At 36.1% G+C, this 21,009-nt stretch overlaps 1 protein-coding gene across 1 annotated transcript in view; it reads right to left on the bottom strand.

Annotated features, from left to right (window-relative positions):
- Positions 1 to 5,289: 5,289 nt before the first annotated feature.
- PCLO (piccolo presynaptic cytomatrix protein) overlaps positions 5,290 to 21,009 on the bottom strand; it is a 325,495-nt gene continuing 309,775 nt past the window's right edge. The window contains exons 24-26 of the mRNA XM_059471746.1: positions 14,955 to 15,089; positions 14,201 to 14,346; positions 5,290 to 10,320 (exon numbers count right to left, since the gene is read on the bottom strand). Of these exons, the coding sequence (XP_059327729.1) occupies positions 10,180 to 10,320; positions 14,201 to 14,346; positions 14,955 to 15,089 (422 nt within the window). The 3' untranslated portion in view covers positions 5,290 to 10,179. The remainder of the gene's footprint in view (positions 10,321 to 14,200; positions 14,347 to 14,954; positions 15,090 to 21,009) is intronic.

Genomic DNA, 21,009 nt, shown 5'->3' with positions numbered 1-21,009 from the left:
TTCCCTAAAGTAACAACATAGAGTATTGATTAGTGTGCCTGTCATGAACAGGGGATTTCAAACTATGTACAGGATCTATTTTCATTAAACCACATCACTCTTTTGTGCTTACAAGGCACTGTTATTCCTCCTAAAACTGCAAACTGCTTAGCTTGAAATTTTGTGATGATAGTCACAACTTATTTTTTTTTTACCTAAATTTAAATTCCTACAATGCAGGAGTCTGTGCTGCTCCTCTGTGGTTGAATATTGAGTTAATCCAAGCTAAGGAACTGGAGAACCATCATAAAATGTTTGTGGGAGACAAGGAGTGAACTAGGTGAGGGGATCCTGTCTGTGTGATATACACCACACCTAGGGAAAAAAACTCTACTGAGCAACAGAGCAGAAAGCACCAATATTAGCTGAATAAAGATGACATCAAGTGAACTTTGGTAGAGAGAGGGAGAGCTCTTAAAAAGTTTGCATGCCTGCATCCTTTAATCTGTAATGCAAAAATGAAAGAAGACAACAATACTGAATTCTGCTGTGCCCTGAAGTCTTGCTAGATGAAACTGAGAAAAGAATATAGTTCTAACAAAGTGAGTTTTGGCTTTCAGGAAGGTTTTTTCCATATTACATCTTCTGAATGCCGAGGATGAAGGAAGAATGAAGTGCCTCCAGGTTGCAAAGCCTTTGAATTCTCAAAGCCATTAATGAAAATGACCCTGGTATTACCACAGTGAACTAGAGCAGAGATTGCAAGAGGCTCTGAGCAGTTGCCCAAATGTGTTCAGCTCAAATTTGCTTCAAAAACAACATGAAAGCTCCAGATGTTTACTGTCAAAACAGCTGCTTAATGTCCTCTAGTTGTAGCTGCTGTTCCGACCTCCTCTCTTTAGATATACAAAATTATTCTAAGTTTATTAATTTGATTTTCAGAACACAGAGTTGAAATGTGATTTTCTTTTATTTGATTTCCTCTTCGAGGAAGAGACTAAATAAGGCCTATAATTTACAAAGGACACATGAGCAAGTCATGATAACTTGAAAACCTTTGTAAAGAGGCTTGTAACTTTCTTCTGCTTCAGCTCCTCACCTTTAAAAACAGGAATAGTATTTCCCTACCATCTGTAGATTGAATTGATGAAATAGATGGTAAATTTTTGGTAATAATTTTTATTGTTCTTGAAAATTGGTAAAAGATAACTTTCTGAGAAATTAGATTTTCTCTTGTATTATCATAAAGATACAGAAATTTCTTTGTAAGTAATTATCAGGATTACTTTCAAATGGCCTCTGTCCATCGCTATTACAAAAGTCTAAATGTACGACATTTTGATTCCTTTATATTTTAAAATGACAGTCAAGAAAAATTAATTTAAGTTAGATATGGAAGAAGAATTGTGTATGCAAGACATTAGAGTTCATTCTTGTTGCATTTGCAGAGAATGTCTAAAATCATCTGCAAAGCCTTAAATCCTCGATTTAATAGAATTTTTCATGATAAACTGGGCATCTGAATTTTTAGTCAAAATCACTAGTAGTGTGGTTTCATTAAGCATATGCACATACAGTAATTTCAAAAAATAATTTAATAATGCACTGGATTTTTTTAATTATAAGGAATAAATCTATCAAGGACTTGCTATGTATAAGAGCAGTTAGAATCGCAACACAGTGGAAAGACCACTTTTAGAAAGTCTCAGAGAACTTTCAGTAGGTGTGCCATTGTGTCATTCCATAAATATTGCACCTTCTCTCATAAAAAGAGGACTAGAGGAGTTTTTGCCCTGCTCACCATAAAGTTGCAGCTCTTCTTTCTCTGCTTGACTTTTTCATCCCCCTTGTAGCTGACTGTCCTGCTGTCTGTTTATTCTTGGCTTAAAGGCTCCTTGGGCAGGAGAGGTGATGTAGGGCTGAGCAGCACCTTGGATCTCTGTGCCTTTGCCCACCAGAGCTGTTCCCTGAGGCCTGACCCTGTTTTGGAACATGGCTGGCCACAGCCTGATGCATCAGATTATTTAATATCAGATGTAGGACTTCATATCTGCCTTTTTGGACTGCATGAGTTTACATCAGCTCATTTCTCCTGACTTTCAAGGCTCCTCTAGACAGCAAGGACCCTACCAACATTCTATTGATCCCAGCTGCCAATATGTTGTCGAAGTCTTCTATCTTTATTTTAGCTGTGGCTGCTGAACTGCAAACACCAAGAACTTTCTGAGATTTGACAGTCTGTGCTGAGAAAAAGATTATATTTTGCTTTTTTACTTGTGTTTAAAAATCTTACCTGATATTGTATCACCCAAAGATCCTGATATATGAAGGACACAGCAATACAGACCCTTTGAAAAGGTCAAAGTAATGACCACTCTATTGCAGCAAAATGACCAACTTGCTCAAATTAGAAGCTATCCTCCTTCTGTCAGACCTACAGTGTCTGAGTCCTTGTCTGTAAACATACCATCTTAGCTATGCTGATACAGACTAATCATCCAACTATTACTATGTGCTTGGGGTTTTTTCCCAGTTTAAAGTGATGCATACTGGTATGATTTGGATAATTTGCTATTTTTTAACTGCTTTTTATTACATTATTTTTATTAAATTCATTAACACCCTTAACTGACAGACTGAATTTTGTGTCATGTGCATGCTTATAAAGTAGGACTGGAAAAGAAGCACTATGTTCTTTCTGTATCGTGTGTGTCAGGAAAATCACCTTTAAAAAGTAAGAGGAGTTCCCTAATTTCCCTTTATAAATATCCATGACTTGAGAGTGGTTCTGGGCACAAGGATTTGGGGTCCTGGTGGTTAAAAACTGGAGGTGAGCTGGCTCTTCAAAATGCAGTTTATTGCATCCAAGATGTTGCAGCAGTCCAGGGTTGTGGGTGACAGAGCCTGTGCCTGCAGCTGTCAGCTCCAGCTGCAGACAAGCCTGCAGACCCTTAGTTTGGGTTACAATGCATTATAGACTTTTCTTTGCTGAGCATCTTAATACAGAAGAACCAATCTATACCTTAACTTTTACCTGTAGCCTATCATAACTACTGTAATTACCATATTCATTCATGTTCTCCAATTACTTAAAGTCAGTACATTACAGTTTAAGCTAGAAGTTGCTTTTCAGTTTTCTTGCAGTGGAAAATTCTGAGACCTTTTTTCTACTTGCAACATTGGCAGTCTTGTTTGCCTGTGGTATATTTTTACTTGGTAAAAACATCTTCTTGTTTGAGGTGGGTTTATCCTTTGCTCAAAGTCATAAAAACCCCTTCTAACTAACATACCCTTTGCCTTCTTAGTTATCCACTAAGACTGGCTCAGCAATTCTTTTCTTCTATATCAAAAATTGCTTTCATTTTTATTCCTTCTTCAGATTCTACATTCAAAAATCTTTCTGCCAAAACATACATACCTGGGAGATTTTCCTGTTAAACTTTCATCCTTCCCAAAAGAAACCATTTAAACTAGGAAATAAAAGGATAGATAAAAGGAAGAATTTTTTTTTTTTTTTTCAATAAGGGACATGACACACTGGAACAGTTTGCCCAGAGAGATGCTAGATGTCCCACCAGTGGAAATATTGGTCAGATTGGATGGGGCTCTGAGCACCCTTATGTAGTCAAAGATGTCCCAGCTCATGCCCCTGTCCCCTATCCTGCAGGACCTTGAAAGGTTTCTTCTAATGAAAATTATCCTATGATTCCATGATTCTATGAAAAACATAAAGCTGAAGATATATGTTGAAGATACTCTTGCTGGAGTTCCAGAGAGAGTTGTCCTCACAGCCAGAATGCTAAGCTGAACCTCCCTGTATGATTTTCAGTAACTTCTTTCTCTATGAATTTTAAGTCCAGCCTATTTTAAAAAACATTCCATGAACTTCCCAATTCCCAGTTTTACATCATAGCTTCTAAGTTAAACCCTACAAACAGCAATCTGATGAAACAGCTCATGCATACTTTACTGCACTCTCTAAGTAAGTAAAAACATATTTTTTTTAAAATATTTTTAATTATTTAAAAATAAGCTTATTATTTAATCATTCTTTCTGTGTCTGAGAAGAGACACAGGGATTTTCTGTCTGTAAACTAGTTTCCTAGAGCTAGATTCAGAGAAACCTACAGCTTCCACAGCAGATAATTCCAGCCAGCTCTCTCTCCCTTAACACTTCAGGAATGTTTTCTAACCATTTCCAGAGGGCCAGTGTGCCGAGCAGGAGCTCCCTCACCAAAATAAAAGAGGATGCTAAAAATTTGGGCTGAGTTTGGGGTGAAGCATTTACTGTGATCATAAGTATTTTCTCAGAGATAGGCACCCAAAGTGCCTTGAACTCATACCCTAGTGATTGAGGCTGGCTCTGGGAAGTTGAGCTTCTTTCCTGATGGGCATTAACAAAGTCAGCCTTTGTCAGTGCTGCAGTGTGAAAAAGGGCACCTCTGCTCTTGAGGCATCCTCAAAGTTCCTGTCTATTTCTCATTACATTAATTTCTGAGAAAAAGGCATCAACTCACAGAAAATAATTCTAGTCTATATGTTCTGGTGCCAGACTAAAACAATTTCTTTCACTCGGGGGACATGTTTGGAGGTTTTTAAATTATTTCTATCAAATAGGGACACTGTGCAAATATAATGAATATAGATCTAGACATGGCTCAAAAATACAGTCTCAATGGAAAAGCATCACAAATGTTACACTAGTCAGGTAAAATTCAGTACTACAAAAAATGATTTCTTAAAGAAAATTATTTCTTTTTTATTATAGCAAAGTCTAAAATATATTGTTCCTGGAAACCTTTCTGGTGGAGAAAAGAGCCAGAGAAAATCTTTCTAGGGTTTATCATATCCTTTCTTATTATGTCTCCATCAGGGACTTACAAGAATACAGAGTATAACTACATTTTTTATTCATCTTTTTTTCACATTGAGGAGACAAACCCCTGGATATTCCTAAACTGTGCTGTTGTATGCACATATATTTGTTGTCTATATAGGATGCCAGAGCTGAAACTGTATTAATAAGCTGAATGTGATTCTGGTTCTGACTTGTTTGGAAAAAAGCTCTGATGTACCAACCATTCTTTATTTCCAAATGAAGTGTGGGAGATGAGTTATACCCTGGGTGGTTTGCTAATGCAGAAATAGGACAGAAGAGTATAGGCAATGTGCACAGCAGCACCAAAAAACCACTGTGGTCAACAAATGGGAAATATAAACCAGCAAAACAGGTTTGCATGTTAATGAGGAAAAAGAACCCAAACCACATATTTTAAATATTTATTTGTCAGACTGGGATAACAGCCTTTATAGAGCACAATTTGCATAAGTTCTCAAGATACATCCTGTATACAATCACAAAACCATGGCATGGATTTATACATAAAGTGAAAACTGGGACAGATTTACAAGCATTTTTATACAATCTCATACTGCTTTTGTTTCAGTTTTTACAACTTTTAGAACGAGTCTGTTTTCATTTTTTCTGATGATTCTGGAAGCAAAATGAAAAATAAAAAAAATTCAAAATGAAATTAATATCAACAAACCACTACCTATGCATGCAACATTCACTGTGGAAACATTATATTTGCCCAAGGACTATTCTTCTTTTTTTGTTGTTTTTTTTGCAGGGGTTCTTTTTTTGGTGTTTTTTGGATTTTTTTAAACATTGTGTCTGCTGTACATGTTGTCTGTAGCATGACAGCACACACTTTAGTCACCCATTGTTGAGCACCTGAGCACATCACTGAACATCTATAAGATACAATCAAATAAGGACACACTCACATGCTTGGATGTCAAATGGAGTTAATAATTGAAACTTAGTTTGTTTTACAAAAATGTATATTTATTTACAGGGTAACAAATTAAGAAAATGACTCTCATCAAATCATCTAGTTTTAATTATGGATATCTATATATATTATAACTTTTGAGCTCATCAATATATTTGCTTATTAATTTTTTTCAAAAGAATAAAACAGAACATATAGAAAACATTAAAATGCTTCTTATGGTTTAAAGAGAGAGTATCCGGTCACTTATTCTTCCTATTTTCCTTCTAAAGGCAATATGCATTTATAAAGAGCATTCATCCTACATGCCAGGTGTACAGAAAATTCACAGGGCATGTAGGACTAGTGTTTAAATATAATGTAGGTGGATACTTATGCTAAATTTCCTCTCTGTTTAATTACCTTTATAAGTTACACTCACACAAATTTTCTCTGCTATTCACATAGGTATGTACATATCTAGATATATACTCAAATAATGAATTTGGGACATTCAACATCGTAGCAATGAAAATAAACTAGTTAAAAATAGTGTCAGTTATGATTCAAATAATAATTTAAAAAAATACTATTAACATCTTTATGATATCTCCATGAAACTAAATCCTAATTAAATAATCTCTATTGGGCTCACACTAGCTTACAATATAATAGATGTCTTTTTCTTCATCATCATTCTCAAAGTATGAATCAATATCAGCTGGTTACCAGCTACCATATCCCACAATGTAGCCATGCAAACATCCAGCATCCAGAAAAATAACTCAAATATTTCCTAGGTCTTGATTTAAAGCCAGTTCAAGTCAGCAGATTGATTGTGACTGACTTAAACTGGTTTTTGGTTTTTCCATACAGGATCCATGTAATGTAAAACTGTGGGTAATAATAAAGAAGCAGCAGTCATTGCCCCTGGATACTATCCCTTTAAAGTGTAATGATAAAGAACTAGCTCAACATTCATCATAGAAACTCTCATGTCTTGTTTTAAACTGGAAAAAAATGAATGGCTGTTTGCTGCTCATTTTATGCATACTAATAACAATGATAATGCTATAAATCCCTGTCATTTGTAAACACACACACTGTGCTTTTGCTCATTTTTCATCTTGTTTCCACTCTACAAGGCTTGAACTAAGAAGCAGCTTCAATTTCTGTTTTCTCAGAAGATTTATGAATCAAAAGAGTTAAATGTCTGTGCTATTGCCTCCCTGCAATATGTATCTTCAAAGCAATCATAGAAATATGTGAACTCATTAATAATCAATCACTCAGAAATGATAAAAGCTGTTGCCACATCTCAGCACATTTGGCCAGATAAAATAAACAAAAATTAATGATGAAAAAGAAAAAAATACTGAGATATATACAAAAGCAGTAAAAAAATACTGATAGTCCTTGTTTGATTGTTTTTTTTTTTAAAAACATTGTCATGAGAGTTTTTCCTGACTTCATTAATCAAACAAACAAACAACAAAAAAAGAAACTATGCATTCAAACATGAACCAGTGTTGCATAGAGTGATTTCAGTACAACCTAGAAATTTGGTCGAAAAAAGGAACTTGGCACACTTTGGTGGCATTCTCTGACCTCTGCATGCCGCTGCCTCAGAAAGCCGAGTGTGTGTGCCCAGGTGTGACACACACCCACCCCAAAGGAGCCCATCCCTGCTGCAGCTGGCCAAGGCTGTGCCACATTCCTCACAAATTCCACTCTTTGTGTTCCATGGCAGTTTTGTGTTCCAAAACTGCCATTTCAACACGCAGAAACATTTCTGGGTGTTGCCCAGAGAACCAAAGATGCTTCAATTAAACCAGTGTCCGACAGCTGATTAGCCTCAAAGGCAGCTGTCCCCTCCAGCCTCACTCAACAAAAGCATTGAATAAAATATTGGGCACATTTGTAGGGGTGTGAGAGCAAAGCACGCCCGGCCGCGTTCTCAGTCACAGATGATGGTTACAGGCAGCCACAGACTGCTCCTTCCTCTCGGAAATCTCCATAGCAACTGCCAGTGCCACTTGCTGCCTTTGTACCAAATCTTAGCAAGAGCAAAATCACCAGCAGTTTGCACAAAATTGCACACCTCGTGGCTTGCACTTCACACAAATTTTTTTTTTTTTTTTGCAGATTTTTTTTTTCAAAGTACGAACACAGTATAGTCATCAGGAATGCAAGATAACCCACCAAGAGAGCAACGCTTATGTCAAATGTATCCACACAGGATTTTTTGTTTCAGTCGGGGATTTTTTCTTTGAAGTATTTTCTTATAAAAACAGATACAACATCAAAACATAGAATTTTTACAATAACTCCAGAGGACCGTTCTTAAAATATATGAGAGGTAGGGTATCCATATACTGGTGAAAGCATAAAATTCAACATTAAAGCACACACCCTACTCCCACTGTAAGTGATGTTGTGTTTTTAAGACAGCTAATAAGATTTTGGTAAGATTGCTCTGCTTACAAGTTAAGCAGGCTACCAGCAGGTTATGAACAACAGGAGTTTCCTTGGTGTGTGTATCATTTATATAATTTTTATGTTTCTTCTCACATTCCTGTTCCATGCTGATGTTTTAAGTTGATAAACATAAACCAAAAAATCTATGTGGGAAGTGTTACCAGATTAAATAGTGTAGCTTTTTCACAGTCAATCCAGTTGCTTAATACCCTAAGCTTTATATTTCCTCTTTTTTTTTTTTTTTTTTTTTTAAGCATATGATATTTTCCAGAAGAATATTTTCAGCTGGTCTTGCACAACCAGTGGAAATGTACTACGTATATCCAGAAAATATAAGACAACGTACATCAAATAATATAATGAAAACTGGAAAGTCTTTTATGGGCCAGAAAAAGAAATGTCTGACATGCAGAAATTTGTTAATTTTCTTTTTTTAAGTATGCAAAGGTCATGAGATCATATTTCCAGGGAAACTACTTTTTATTGAAGCTGTGAAATATTAAATGACTTCTGAGTAACATGGGAGTTAGTACCATTGATTCTTGGGTTTTAAAAAACTTGCCATACTTTTAGGAACGAGAGAAAAAGCTCTCCTTTCTTCAAACATGCCACAAGGGGAAATACAGCAGCCAGCCTAAGCCATGGCAGGCAGCAGTATCTTCCCAAGTGAGCAAAGTGCTTGGCTTCAAACCCTTGAAAAAGGGACTTGATGCTTGGAAGTGCTGACACAGACTTAAAAGTTGCAAGTTACCTTCTTATTTATTTCTTTCCTCACCAAGAAGCCATGCTGTTGAGTGGATTATGCTCAGACATTCACCTGAGATAGCAAGAGGATATTTTTCATTCTGATGCAGCAGCATCCAGTCAGGAGCTGCCCTGCTGTCCCTTCCCCTTAGATTCCAAATGTGTCACTAGTGTTGATACAGACCCTGCATTGAGAGGGTCACTGTTGGCATGGTGGGGCTGCTGCTCCCAAGTGCCACAAAATAGCCTAAAATTCATTGTCTTTCTACAGTTTCAGAGCAAGATTGGTTGTGGAAAAATGTGAGGATGGGTTGAAATAACTGCATCAGTCCCAGTGCCTAAGTCCCTTCAATCTCAAACTGATTCAGACCTTCTGACTCAAAGGGTGGGGTGAAACACAGTGTCACTGACATTGAAACAGCATTTTATCTTTCTGATGTAGTGTAGTTTCTAACCTGTCCTTACTCTTTATAACCACATCCCAAATTATAGACCATTTATACCATTTTATTCATCACATTTTAGGACAGTGGTTTATATCCATTGTTAACACACAGAAACAAATGAAACAATCAGATCTGATTCTCCACAGCCTAGTTTTTGAAGGAAAAAAGAAAGAAGGAAAAAAGTTGTGAAAAATAACATTACCACTCTTGCAAACACCTTGCAGTTTGTGTCAAGTGGCGTAATCTCACTACAGCAAATTATCAGAGATCCTAAGGTGCAGAGGAGCAAGTTTTACACTTTCAATAAGTGAGATTTTGGAAAGTCAGTCACCCTAGGTGGTTTTGCATAAAATGATCTCCTTCTGGTTGCACAGAAAACCAGACTGCACTTCCCATCACACTCCTCCAGCTGCAGCCGAGCTCTGCGTCAGCGCCTGCCTCCAGCCTCCTTCATTTCCTTCACACTTCCTCTCTTCACAAAGAGTCCAACAACATGGAGCCCTCTCATCAGTCTTCGTTTCAAACAGCCTCACTTTAACTTCTGGGCCCAGATTTTCTTCTCCTTTTGCTGTGTTTTGCAGCAAAAATAAGTGTACTAGCCCTCATTTAAGTGTGCTTTGTAGCCCAGAGACTGCTTTTATTCTACTTTGTAATCTGAAAGACTAGCTAAACACAATGATATCAAACTATATTCTTGAAGTGATTCTGTTTAGAGCAGACTCTGCATGTTTTGTGCCCTAAGCAGACAGCTCTGCTCAGTGTGTTTGTGTGGAGCTGACCAACAGTTTGTGCCAGTTTACTATTCTTTTCCTTAGATCCACTTTGTCAAGCCAGATATAAGCTTCCCCAATCAGTGTCTTTTTCATAAACTTTCCTCCATTGGAGACAAGCAGAATCTGTGAAAATAATAATGATCATCATCATCACCAATGTGCACAGTAACATAATACTAGCAAAACATTAAAGATTCAGGATATCGGGCCGAAATATGCTATGCACAGAAAAGAAACATTGACCATCACTTTTTAGAGTCACCTTTCCCTTCACAGAAAGCCCTGTGAAAATTAAATCTTCTCCTGCTTCTCTTTCCTTATCCTTGGGCATAGCAATTAGAAGATGACAATCTTGAATGTTAATGAGCAATTTGTTCACCTGCTGGTTACCAAAGATGAGCATAAGGTCAAGTTTTAAGTTACAAGATAAAGGTTTGTACAAGTGAAATAGCAGCTCCTGTTAAGTCAGTGGAACTGATGCAGATTGGATGTACAAGGCTTTCTGTGAAATGTCATCCAAGTACATATTTTCCAGCCAAAGAGGCTTGTGCCATGCAAACAATACTTTCCTGAATGGCTTGTCTCATTCTGTGAATCTGTGAATCTATAGGTTCATTATACATGTTTCTAGGAAAATGCATTTGATAATATGTATAATTCATGGCGTGAGTTATAGTTACATATTCAGAAAAAATTTTAGCATTTCTTAATTTCTAAGTAACTAAATTAACCAGAACAATGTGGGGGATTTTTAGGTTTTGTTTTTTGGGTTTTTTTTTAACTTCCTAAGTTTTTCAAAAAGAGAAAGAAATAATGAAGATTTGCATCTCCATGGCAGCATTAGCAGCGGGTTTGTAATATTTAGTTACTGAGCAGACCTCAACAAGCAACAGGCAAGGGAAGTAACTGATTACGGGAGAAGGCTGTCACTCTCCATGTGAACCAGCAAGAGAGAAAAATGAGCATTTTGTTGCATGGTTTCAAAGATCTATGCTAGAAGAAAAATTACAGAACACAAGGGTTTTGTACTGTGCTGAAACCACAAGGCAGTAGAAATGTAACAGGTCTGTAGAAGAACTAGGGTAATCAAGAATTTCACAATTTTCAAAAGGTTTCCATTCTGATTTGGAAAGCAATGTAAAAAATGCAAACTTCACAAATAAATTTTAAAATAAATTTCAAAAGGGAAGTAATTTGCAAAATGTTTTTCTGAGAAGGCTTCCTACTTCCTTGTCCAGTTTTGATATCAATCGGCAACCTGGACAGTGTAGAAACCTAATGGCTACTAGTCAAAAGGTTTGAGAAGGGAAAACTCTTAGGCATTGAACTGTAGGAAATTCCATTCATAAGAAAATGTGTCCTTGAGGAAAATAGGCAGCCTGTTCCACTGCTGATGGCTTTCTAGGTCCCTAGTTTTGGTGTTTGCTGAAGAGGGGACTGCCCAGAAGCTGGAAAGCCAAACCAGAACATCTGTGAAATTTGTTCTTCTGGGTTTTTCTGATTATCCTTGCATAGGACATTATGTATTTCTAATTGCAGTGAGCCAGGAGCCAGAAGCTTAGTGCTTTCCAGAAGGGTCCCAGGTGAGCAGCCAAGGAACAGGGAAATCAGAGAAGCAAGGAAAAAAATGCCAGGGGCTGAGGAAAGTGCCTGTCTGAAAACTGACAAAATGTTTTCCACAGAATGTTTACATTCTGAGAAAATTAACAGTTTTGGGACAGAGAAAATTTTATCCAATTTTTCATTAGTTCTGTCCTTGATCCTTCTCCCGACTCCCCCCAGATGGAACCCTAGGACCTATCTTCTCTAGCTTTTCTGTCTCTCATCCTTTGTTCTGCTGTGTTCCAGGCCTTAGATTCCAGTCTTGTTCTCCTGGATCGGCTAGTCTTAGTTTTTAATCCCCAGGGGTTTTGCTTCTTATTTATCCCCAATACTCTGTACCAGACAATTCAAGTTTTCTTAATTTTTTTTCTTTTTTCTTTTTCCTCAACAGCCTATGGATTCATTTTTATGGCAAATATTCACAATTCTTGCTGTTGATTTTTAGACTGCCATCCCTTGTCTTAATTTCTGCCTCTGGTTGATTCTCATCACTCTTTACATTGTACCTTTCATTATTATCATGTTTGATCTCATCTTACTCCCTCTCTCTGATCCTATTTTCTCCCATCATCTTCCAGTTCCATTTTTGTTCTATAAATTCTGGGTTGTTTAATTCCTCTCTCCCCTAAGTCTCTTTGGACTGTGTCCATCTCTTTGGCCCTAAATGTTCATCACTCAGATTCAGCATTCAAATCATCCAGCTTCATGCTTTGCATGGGAACAAATAGACTGTTGAGCTTGAAGAGCACATAAAAACAGATGCATTGAGTCAGATTAAAGCTCTCCCCCCAAAAAAAATAAGTGCTTGCAAAAGTGAAGAGGGTAGTGTATAAGGTAGAATATAAGGACAAAGCAGTTAAGTAGTTTCATTCATTCAAAATACCTACTAAGCTCTGTGGACCATCCTGACTCACAGGCAGTAAGTTTGTATTTAACAGAATTTGATGTCTTTCATCTGTAAATTTCTTCTATAATTTTTTCCAGGTACGTTTTCTCTGAAATTATTTAGTGCTTACAATATATAAAGGTAATACATTTTACAGCTCAAACTCCAATTCTCATGAAGCAGAAACACTTTTTCTTTGTTTTAAACTTTTTCCTTGATAACTTTACAGGATATTTTTATGGCCTTCATTCTCTTAGTTCTGGTATGCAGCATCAGCACATATAATAAAATCATAAAATTTTAGAATATACTGCGTTTAAAGACATCAATCAGGATTGTTGAGTCAAACTCCTGACCCTGTGCAGGGCACCCCAATAATTGCACCATGTGCCTGAGAGTGTTGTCCAAATATTTTTTGAACTCTGTCAGGCTTGGTGCTGTGACCACTTCCCTGGTAACCTGCTCCAGTGCCCAGCCACCCTCTGAGTGAAAAAATTTCTCCTGATGTACAACCTAAACCTCCCTGACTGTTTCAGGCTTTTCCCTTGAGTCCTGCCATGGGTGACAGCAGTGAACAGATCAGTGCCTGTCCTTCTGCTTCCCCTCAGGATCATGTTGAAGAACACAATGAGGTCTCCCCTCATCCCCTCTTGTCTTTATATCACAGAGTTCCAGAGGAAATGTCAAGTCTCATGCTAACTGTTATGGATATGTCACTCATTATCTCTCTCCTTAAAACCTCATGGATTATTTTACCATAGGACTCTCTGAGTTATTCTTTACTGGTCTACCCTATATGGTTTCATCTTCAAACCCCCACTGAAAGCAATTTTTTTATGGGAGCTCTTAAACTTTGGCAAGACTTTATTGATAACTTTATCATTTCCCAGAAAATGTCAATTCTCAGCATCTGAGATGATGACTATTGTGTCAAATTCTAGGTATCACAACTTTTAAAGAGGTTGGAGAAATTAAGGGAATGATAAAATGATTAAGCATTTAGGCAAAAGGACATAGCAAGAAATTTGGTTGACTCAGCCTAGAAAAGTAGAAAGGATAGGTAAGATAACAGCCTTCCTCTGTAAATCCTAACTTTTTTATTAAAAAGAAGGCATATCAGTTTTCCTCTGTACTTTGTGAGGATACTTAAGGATAAGTGAGCTTAGATTAAAAATATGACATATTTGATTTTGATATTGCACTAAAATTTCTAAATACATAGAAAACTATTCTTGGAAGGCATGTATAACTCCCTTCTCTGGGGGATTTTAAGAACAGATCAAGCCTAAACTTTTCAGGCCTGATCTATAAATACCCTTCCTCAGTGTGGTGTGATAGAGTAATCCATCTTTTAATGTCTCCTCTAGCCTGATATTTTCATTATTACATAACTGTGTTAATTTATTTGTAATTTTCCCTTTTCAACAAACAGCTGAGGTAGTAGATTGAGCTCAAAAGCCCATAGCACTGCACAGACAACATCAAAAATTAGGATTTAATAAAATGCAGAATTACCTGAAGAGAATGCCCAGCAGGACTCAAGCTAAATCTAAATGTTTCATTGAACGAAGGCTCTCGGTCATGCCTGCATACCCGGGTTTTCTTCTTAATTACTCTCTTTTGGGTCGAGATATTGACAACATACAGCTTCACATACAGGTCTGGGGAAAAATAGTTCAATGAGTTAAATACAGGAGCTTTTAAATCATCTTTGTTGTTAATGATTTCAGCAGAGGGAAATTTTTTGTGAAAAAATTATATTCTACAAAGTCATAGTCTGTTCTCACTCACATGGTGTAAAATGTGAATCCCACATCACATCCCACTAAATCTAAAGGAATTACTTTGAGTTTATAATACTGTAATTGAAGGGAAAAATACCTTGATATCTTTATCTATCTATGAAAATATCATTATGAATATGAGATTTTTGTTCGCAAAAATACAATCTTCTACTATTTATACCTGCTCTTTTATAACCTAGGGATTTATAATTTTTACGAAGTTAAAAATAGATTAATTTTTAAAAATAAAAAGTAAACTAAAAAGAAGATTAACTTCTGAGAGTTAATTTGCTTCTACAAAATGTTTTTACTTTCATTAAAGTTGGTCATAGGAGAAAATAAGTACTTCAAAAAGAATCCTGTAGCATATGTCATCCTGGCAAAGTAGCAATTTTCTGTTCCATTTTAGTGATGATGTTAAATGACTTAAGATACAACCTACTTAATGTTTTCAAAGTATCATGAAGGTGTTTTCTTAGTGATACCTGGAAGATGATCTGGAGATTTAAATTTGTATGTGATATTCCTGCACTGAAGGATTTCTACTATCAGTTGTTCTCCATCTGTCTTCATTTCCTTCTTTAATGCAATCTTGATTTCACCCATAACTTGTGTTTTACCTGGAAAAGCAGAAAAAGCAACCCTCATTATTGTGAGAGGAAACCAAATGTATCTTTCTAACTTGGAGAGAAGTAATATTTTAGGTTTTTTTTTCCTGTTTTGTTTTGGGGTTTTGTTTGATTTTTGTTTTGTTTTGGTTTTGTTTGCTTAATTAAGTTTTGGTTTTGGTTTGTTTGTGTTTTTTTTCCTTATAATTTTTATAGCTATACTTATAGCTCAGTTTTCAGTCAGGAATGTAAGGAAAATGTATAGCTTGTATGAGCAAATGGTGGGCACACACCATACACTTGTATAACTAGATTATATGCTTCAGAATGTATTTGCCTCAGTGGAGCTTTTTTCCCAAGAATAGAAATTTCTCGTTATAAGTCACATAATGGTCACTGCAATTCACCTTTACAGAAACATTTACTACAAGACTCTGAAGTTATTTCGTTTAAAAAAGAAAAAAAGGAAGCAAGAAAAGAAGAAAGAGAACTTTCAATAGAGTGTTAAAAGTAAGATATTCAAAGGCAATGAAACAAGGCTGGTGAAGTCAGCATTTTATTTCACCTTCCTATATACATGGAGCAATATCATTCACACAGTTTCAAGGGAAGGGATTAGAATGACCTTTAAAATTAAAGGTAATTTCTCTGCTTATGTGGGTAGAAATACAGGGCCATTACTTCTACATTTTATGAATTCCTCTCTAAATCAGTTTAGAGATGGAGAGAAGGCACAGAAGGAAATGTAGACAAAGCTCTTTTGCCTTTCCTCTGCCTGTCCTCCCACAAGGCTTTAGAGAAGCCAGGCAGAGAGGAGCAGGGCTGTATCTCCTAAATGTGTAGGGGGTGGGAGCAGAGCATCCCCAGCTCAATCCTCTCCATGCTAACATCATCTCAGAGTGGGGGTTGTGCTTCTAAATCTATTGCCCTGCTACTGAAAATATTATTTCACCTTTCTCTTCACTTTAGACATTAGTTCAAAAGAAATCAAGCCATAAAGCAGCTGGGATTCTTTGTTACATAGCTTCTGGTGCCAGCAGGATTTAACACTTTACTGGACATTCCAGAAGCTTGTGCCAAGATGATGTAAGGTACAAAGCAACTCTGCAGAATATAAACAATTATACATGTGAAGAAGGTTCTCAATTAAAGAGTGTTAAGTTGCCAAGTGGCATGCAAAGATAACTTCTTGTATCACAAATGTATAATTAAATTTGAATAACACCCTCTAAAATGAGAGCTTCTGTTTCACAGATGTAAATGCTATTTTTTTTCTACTTAAAATAGTTTGAGGGATCATGAGTAAAAGTGTAATAAGAAATAATCACAGCTGTCCCCCAACTCCCCTCACAAACTGAAGGTAGAATTTAATTTAGTTACAGTCCCTAATGAATTTGTAATTCAGCTTCAGCTGAACCAGCACTGCTATTATTTCTAAGGTGGGAGAGGACTCTTTATGAGGCAAGTGATTTTTTCACAATATTTAATAATCAAAAAACCATTCCTATAGGTTTGAATATGCAATAATAGCATCTTTTCCTGCTACATGGTTAGGCAAAGATAATGAAGTCTACATTTTGTGATGCCAACAGAAAAGATCATTTATAGCTGGGATCAAACAAGGAATGGCCAACAATTTCCCTGTAATTGTTCATTATATCCCTGTTCTTAAAATGCCCTTTCCCTGAAAAGATTTGAGTTTCCACTGGGCCCATCTTGGTTAAATTATGGATTTTGAATGATTTGAAAGATATACAAGACAAAATTATAACGCCTTCTTTTCTCTGCAGATAAAATTCTCAAACAATGGATGAAGATGTGACACACCTGAAAGGTATTGCTTGAATCTGAATTTGTGATCAGTATTGGTTTCTGCACTGACTCCCAGAAACATGAGAAAAGGCCCAGCGTGGAAAGTTGCAGGACAAACCTAATATTAGTTTCAGGCAATTTTTAGTGAATCACAGGCTTTTCTGGAAAATGTACTTGGTTTATTTTCTTTATTCCCTCTCCATCCTTTAAGCTCTATTTGCATTAGTTGTTAGGACCTCATCTTGATTGCCTCAGTGCCTCCTTTTTCATTTAGGGTGCATTAAGCTCAAGATGAGATGAGGTGGTTTGGATGCCACTTGTGATGCTGTGAGCCAGAAAAAAAGGATACATTCTTCCAGCAAGTTATATTTAAATAATCCAACACTATTTCTCAGCATCTGGGAATTTTCCATGGACTATTCTATATTGCCAGATAGTCTTTAAGACAAGCAATCCTGCTTCACCATTTAAACATTGTGGGGAAAACAATGATCTACAGCTGCAAACACATGAAGCATAATAGCTTTATTGTGCTTCCATAATAATTTTCATTTCTCCCACAGCATGAGTGAAGGAGCCTTAACACCAGGTTTATGAAACATTGCACTAAAACAAACAAACTTTAGAACCCATGAGAGTTTTGTAGACTCAGAAGGGATTCCTATTCCTTCTATTGCTTAGCTTTTTCCCCTTTCTCATTTATAAATTTTCCCTTATCATTTATAAGTTCCATACATCTCCCCTTATGTGGGTGTGCAAAAATAGAGCATACGTGCCTTGTTTTGTGGAGTTGAATATTTAAATGAAAATGAGACATGAAGGGAATAGTTAATAGTGAATCATCTTAGAGCTGGTGAGAGTTCACAGTGGGCTGAGCTGGACATGAATGTGTCATGAATGTCATGTTTGGTGTGACAGAAATAAACTTCCTCAGGGTGTCATGGGATTGGATAACCTCAAGGGTTGCATTAGTGGGAATAAAACAAAATATACAGCACCCAATCACAATGTTTTGCCTTCTTATATAAGTTTAGAAAACATAAATCATAAGTGATATGAGAATGGAAATGATTGCAGGTATTTTGATACATTGGATGATGATAAATGCTACAATTCAACCCTGAAAAAGAAATAGCGCATATCATTTTAGGGAAGTACTAATATGGTTTCCCAAAGAAGTGAAAAACAATTTTTAACTTGAGTAGTAACATTTCCCTCAATCAGAATTATTTTCAGATGAAAGAGGTGTAAACCAGGATTAGCACAGTGGTAAGGAACCATATAGTAAAGCACAAAAAAATTATTGTCTAATTTAGCCTAGAAAACAAGGAGGGAAAAAGAGTTGTTCTAGAACCATATGCTAGAGTAAAAATTGAAAGGGATAAGAGATATTTAAGCTGAATTAGTGTGATATTTTACCTGTTTCATATGTATCAAGCACACACTTAGTGATATACCACATGAGGACCACATTCATGAACAGCATCACTGTGTTCACCTTTGCAACTTGCCAACTGTAGGCAACCAATTCTTAAATATATCGATATCTATACAAAGGATCAAAAACATTCATGCCTGGTTTTTTTAATGACTGCACACCTCTTTTTAGGGGACCAGATTTATTAAAAAATTATTACCAATTAAAAGTAGGTTGTTATTAACCAAATTGCTGCAAGGTATTTTAGAAGTCAAGGAGTTTAAATTTGCTGTAGTGATGGCAACACCAAAGCTGTTGTTCTAGTAAAACTGTCACACTCTGCATTGTGAAAGGTTAATTAGTTTTGCTATTAGTTTTAATTGACTGCTGTTGTAAATCACAGGATGTGTCATCTGCACTGCAGTTGTCAATTCCAGAGAATGATAAGTATGGATTGTGCTCCCATTCCTTTCTAATCAAATGCCTGCTGTCAAACAGAATTACCCAAGACAGAAGTAGCTGCCTCCCATCATTCTGTGTTATCAAGGCCAATTCAGCAAAGCATTCAATGAGCAAGTAAATCTCACTGCAGAATGGCAGGAATTTTATTCAGTTCAATTGTCCAAATGTAAAGTTTTGAGATAATTTGCACTTTTATCTTAAAATACATTGAATGGCTTCCTGATGTTGACTATGTATTTTCACATAGATGGATAATGTATGAGTAGGTTAAACTTGGAAATTTAAATATGAGATGCCTAAATGCTGCTGCTTGATAAACCTCATACTTGAGTAATTTCCTGAGTGGATGCCAGATGGCCAGAAAACAGAATCAGGAAAATACATAAACTGACATTTTGTTTCATAATTGTGTATAAATTGGTATGGGCTCTCCTGTTCCAGAAGAGTGACTGGGGGGTGCTACAGCAGGGAAATTAAATGAAATACAAGGGAAAAAAATTAACAAATATTTCCCAGCATTCATCTTTTCAAATGAGGTTTTTAGATGAAATTATTGTTTATAAAATAGGTAGAAAATGCTCTTCTGGAGCTTCAGGAATCAGACACTTTAAGGTGAAAGATTTTAAATCAGAGGAAGATCTTTCTAAACAGCTCTCAGTGATATTGGCCTACTGAAGAGATGCATAATCTCCTCAGGTCTTTATCTGTTTTGATACACTAAGAGATTAAATTAATGTACCTCTGAGGGCTCTGTATAGTGTTTATTGATAGAAAAAAGGAATTTTTTGGATGTCCTTAACTACTATTTGTCTCATAGGTATTTCATGACTTGGACTTGGATAGTTATCTCTAACATGGTGTAATGAGAAATAATATATTCCAGAATAAAACAAATAAAATACTCCTATGTAGCTGTATTTCTTAAATAAACAAAATCTTGAATTCAGCTATATTTTTGCAATATTGAGAGAGTTAGAACATATAGCAGCATGTCATAAAATCTAAGTAACCTGAGATTCCAATCCATGTCTCAAAAACTTGAATTAAAAATGGACAAAATTACAGCTTTAAAATACGGGACATGATGAAAGACAACAAAATAGATGGGTTCAGCCACAAGACCAATGTTCCTTAGTAGCTTTCTGATCTCAGATTTCATCTCCCTGAGATGGAGTTAATAACATCTCTTAGAGTTGTTTGGCTTCAGTAAGTGAGACTGGGTTTCCTGTGAGGAGAGGGACTTTGATCATGTAAATACAGACAGGACTTTGGAGTGTGATCCCAGGGGAGAACACAAAGTCTTAGAAAGGGTGATGAAGACCTTGTCACTTGTCAAGAATGTCTCCACAGTAACCCATGAATCTCATACAGACATAATTTTCTGTCTAACACACTGATGATTTACCAGGAAACATGTTTCTGCTGGATTTCTTTAACACTATTTTAAGAATCACATGTTCATCCTCCAGCAGACAGCTGTGCTTCAGAAAAACAAGATAACATGATCTTATTGCAATAAATAATTCAGTATTACTGCAAGTAATAGGATATATAGATTAATTTATAGTATATATATTTCAGTATTAGAGCTAAACAACTCCAGCTGAAAATAAATCAAAAATATTCAGTATAATTTTAAACATACATATATCAAGAAGTTAAAATGCCAGACAAAATCTTGCATTCTTTTTTTAAGCAAATCTTTCTCGCTCTCTCTTTCTTTTTTTTTTTACCATCACACAATTTACTTGCAGTACCAGCTGTTTGTATTCATGCCTTTCATCATCTTGCTGGGGCATGAGCTACTGGCAAAGATGCTGAAAAATAATGATTAATAACTTTTATAAACAGCACATCTCAATTTTTACAGGCTTCAAATTTTTTTGTCTTTATGATTATTTTTTAAATTTCCTTCTTTTTGTCTTTTACCTTTTGCACAGATATTTCTTTCTCTATGAAAATTGCCACAGTTTTTTTTTTTCTACAGTGAGAAAAATCAGACATCTAATACAGTTTTAACAACCACTTCCTTCTGTCTCATAGTGCTTTAAATACATGTTGGGATTGCTACCATGGATTTTTCTCAATAAAAATGACGTTGAATATATTCTTAAATTTGTTGCTCCTCTCACAGCTGGATACTCAGTTTGCTCTTCACAGTGCAATCAACAGCTCATGGCACAAACTAAAGCTCAGAGAAAGAGGAACTCCAGCTGCTAAGGGTCCCTAATTTGTGTTCAG

This window comes from Ammospiza nelsoni, chromosome 5, assembly GCF_027579445.1.
Source record: "Ammospiza nelsoni isolate bAmmNel1 chromosome 5, bAmmNel1.pri, whole genome shotgun sequence".
Taxonomy (NCBI): Eukaryota; Metazoa; Chordata; class Aves; order Passeriformes; family Passerellidae; genus Ammospiza; species Ammospiza nelsoni.
The sequence above is the reverse complement of the archived record's forward strand: the minus strand, read 5'-3'. Positions and strand labels throughout refer to the sequence as shown.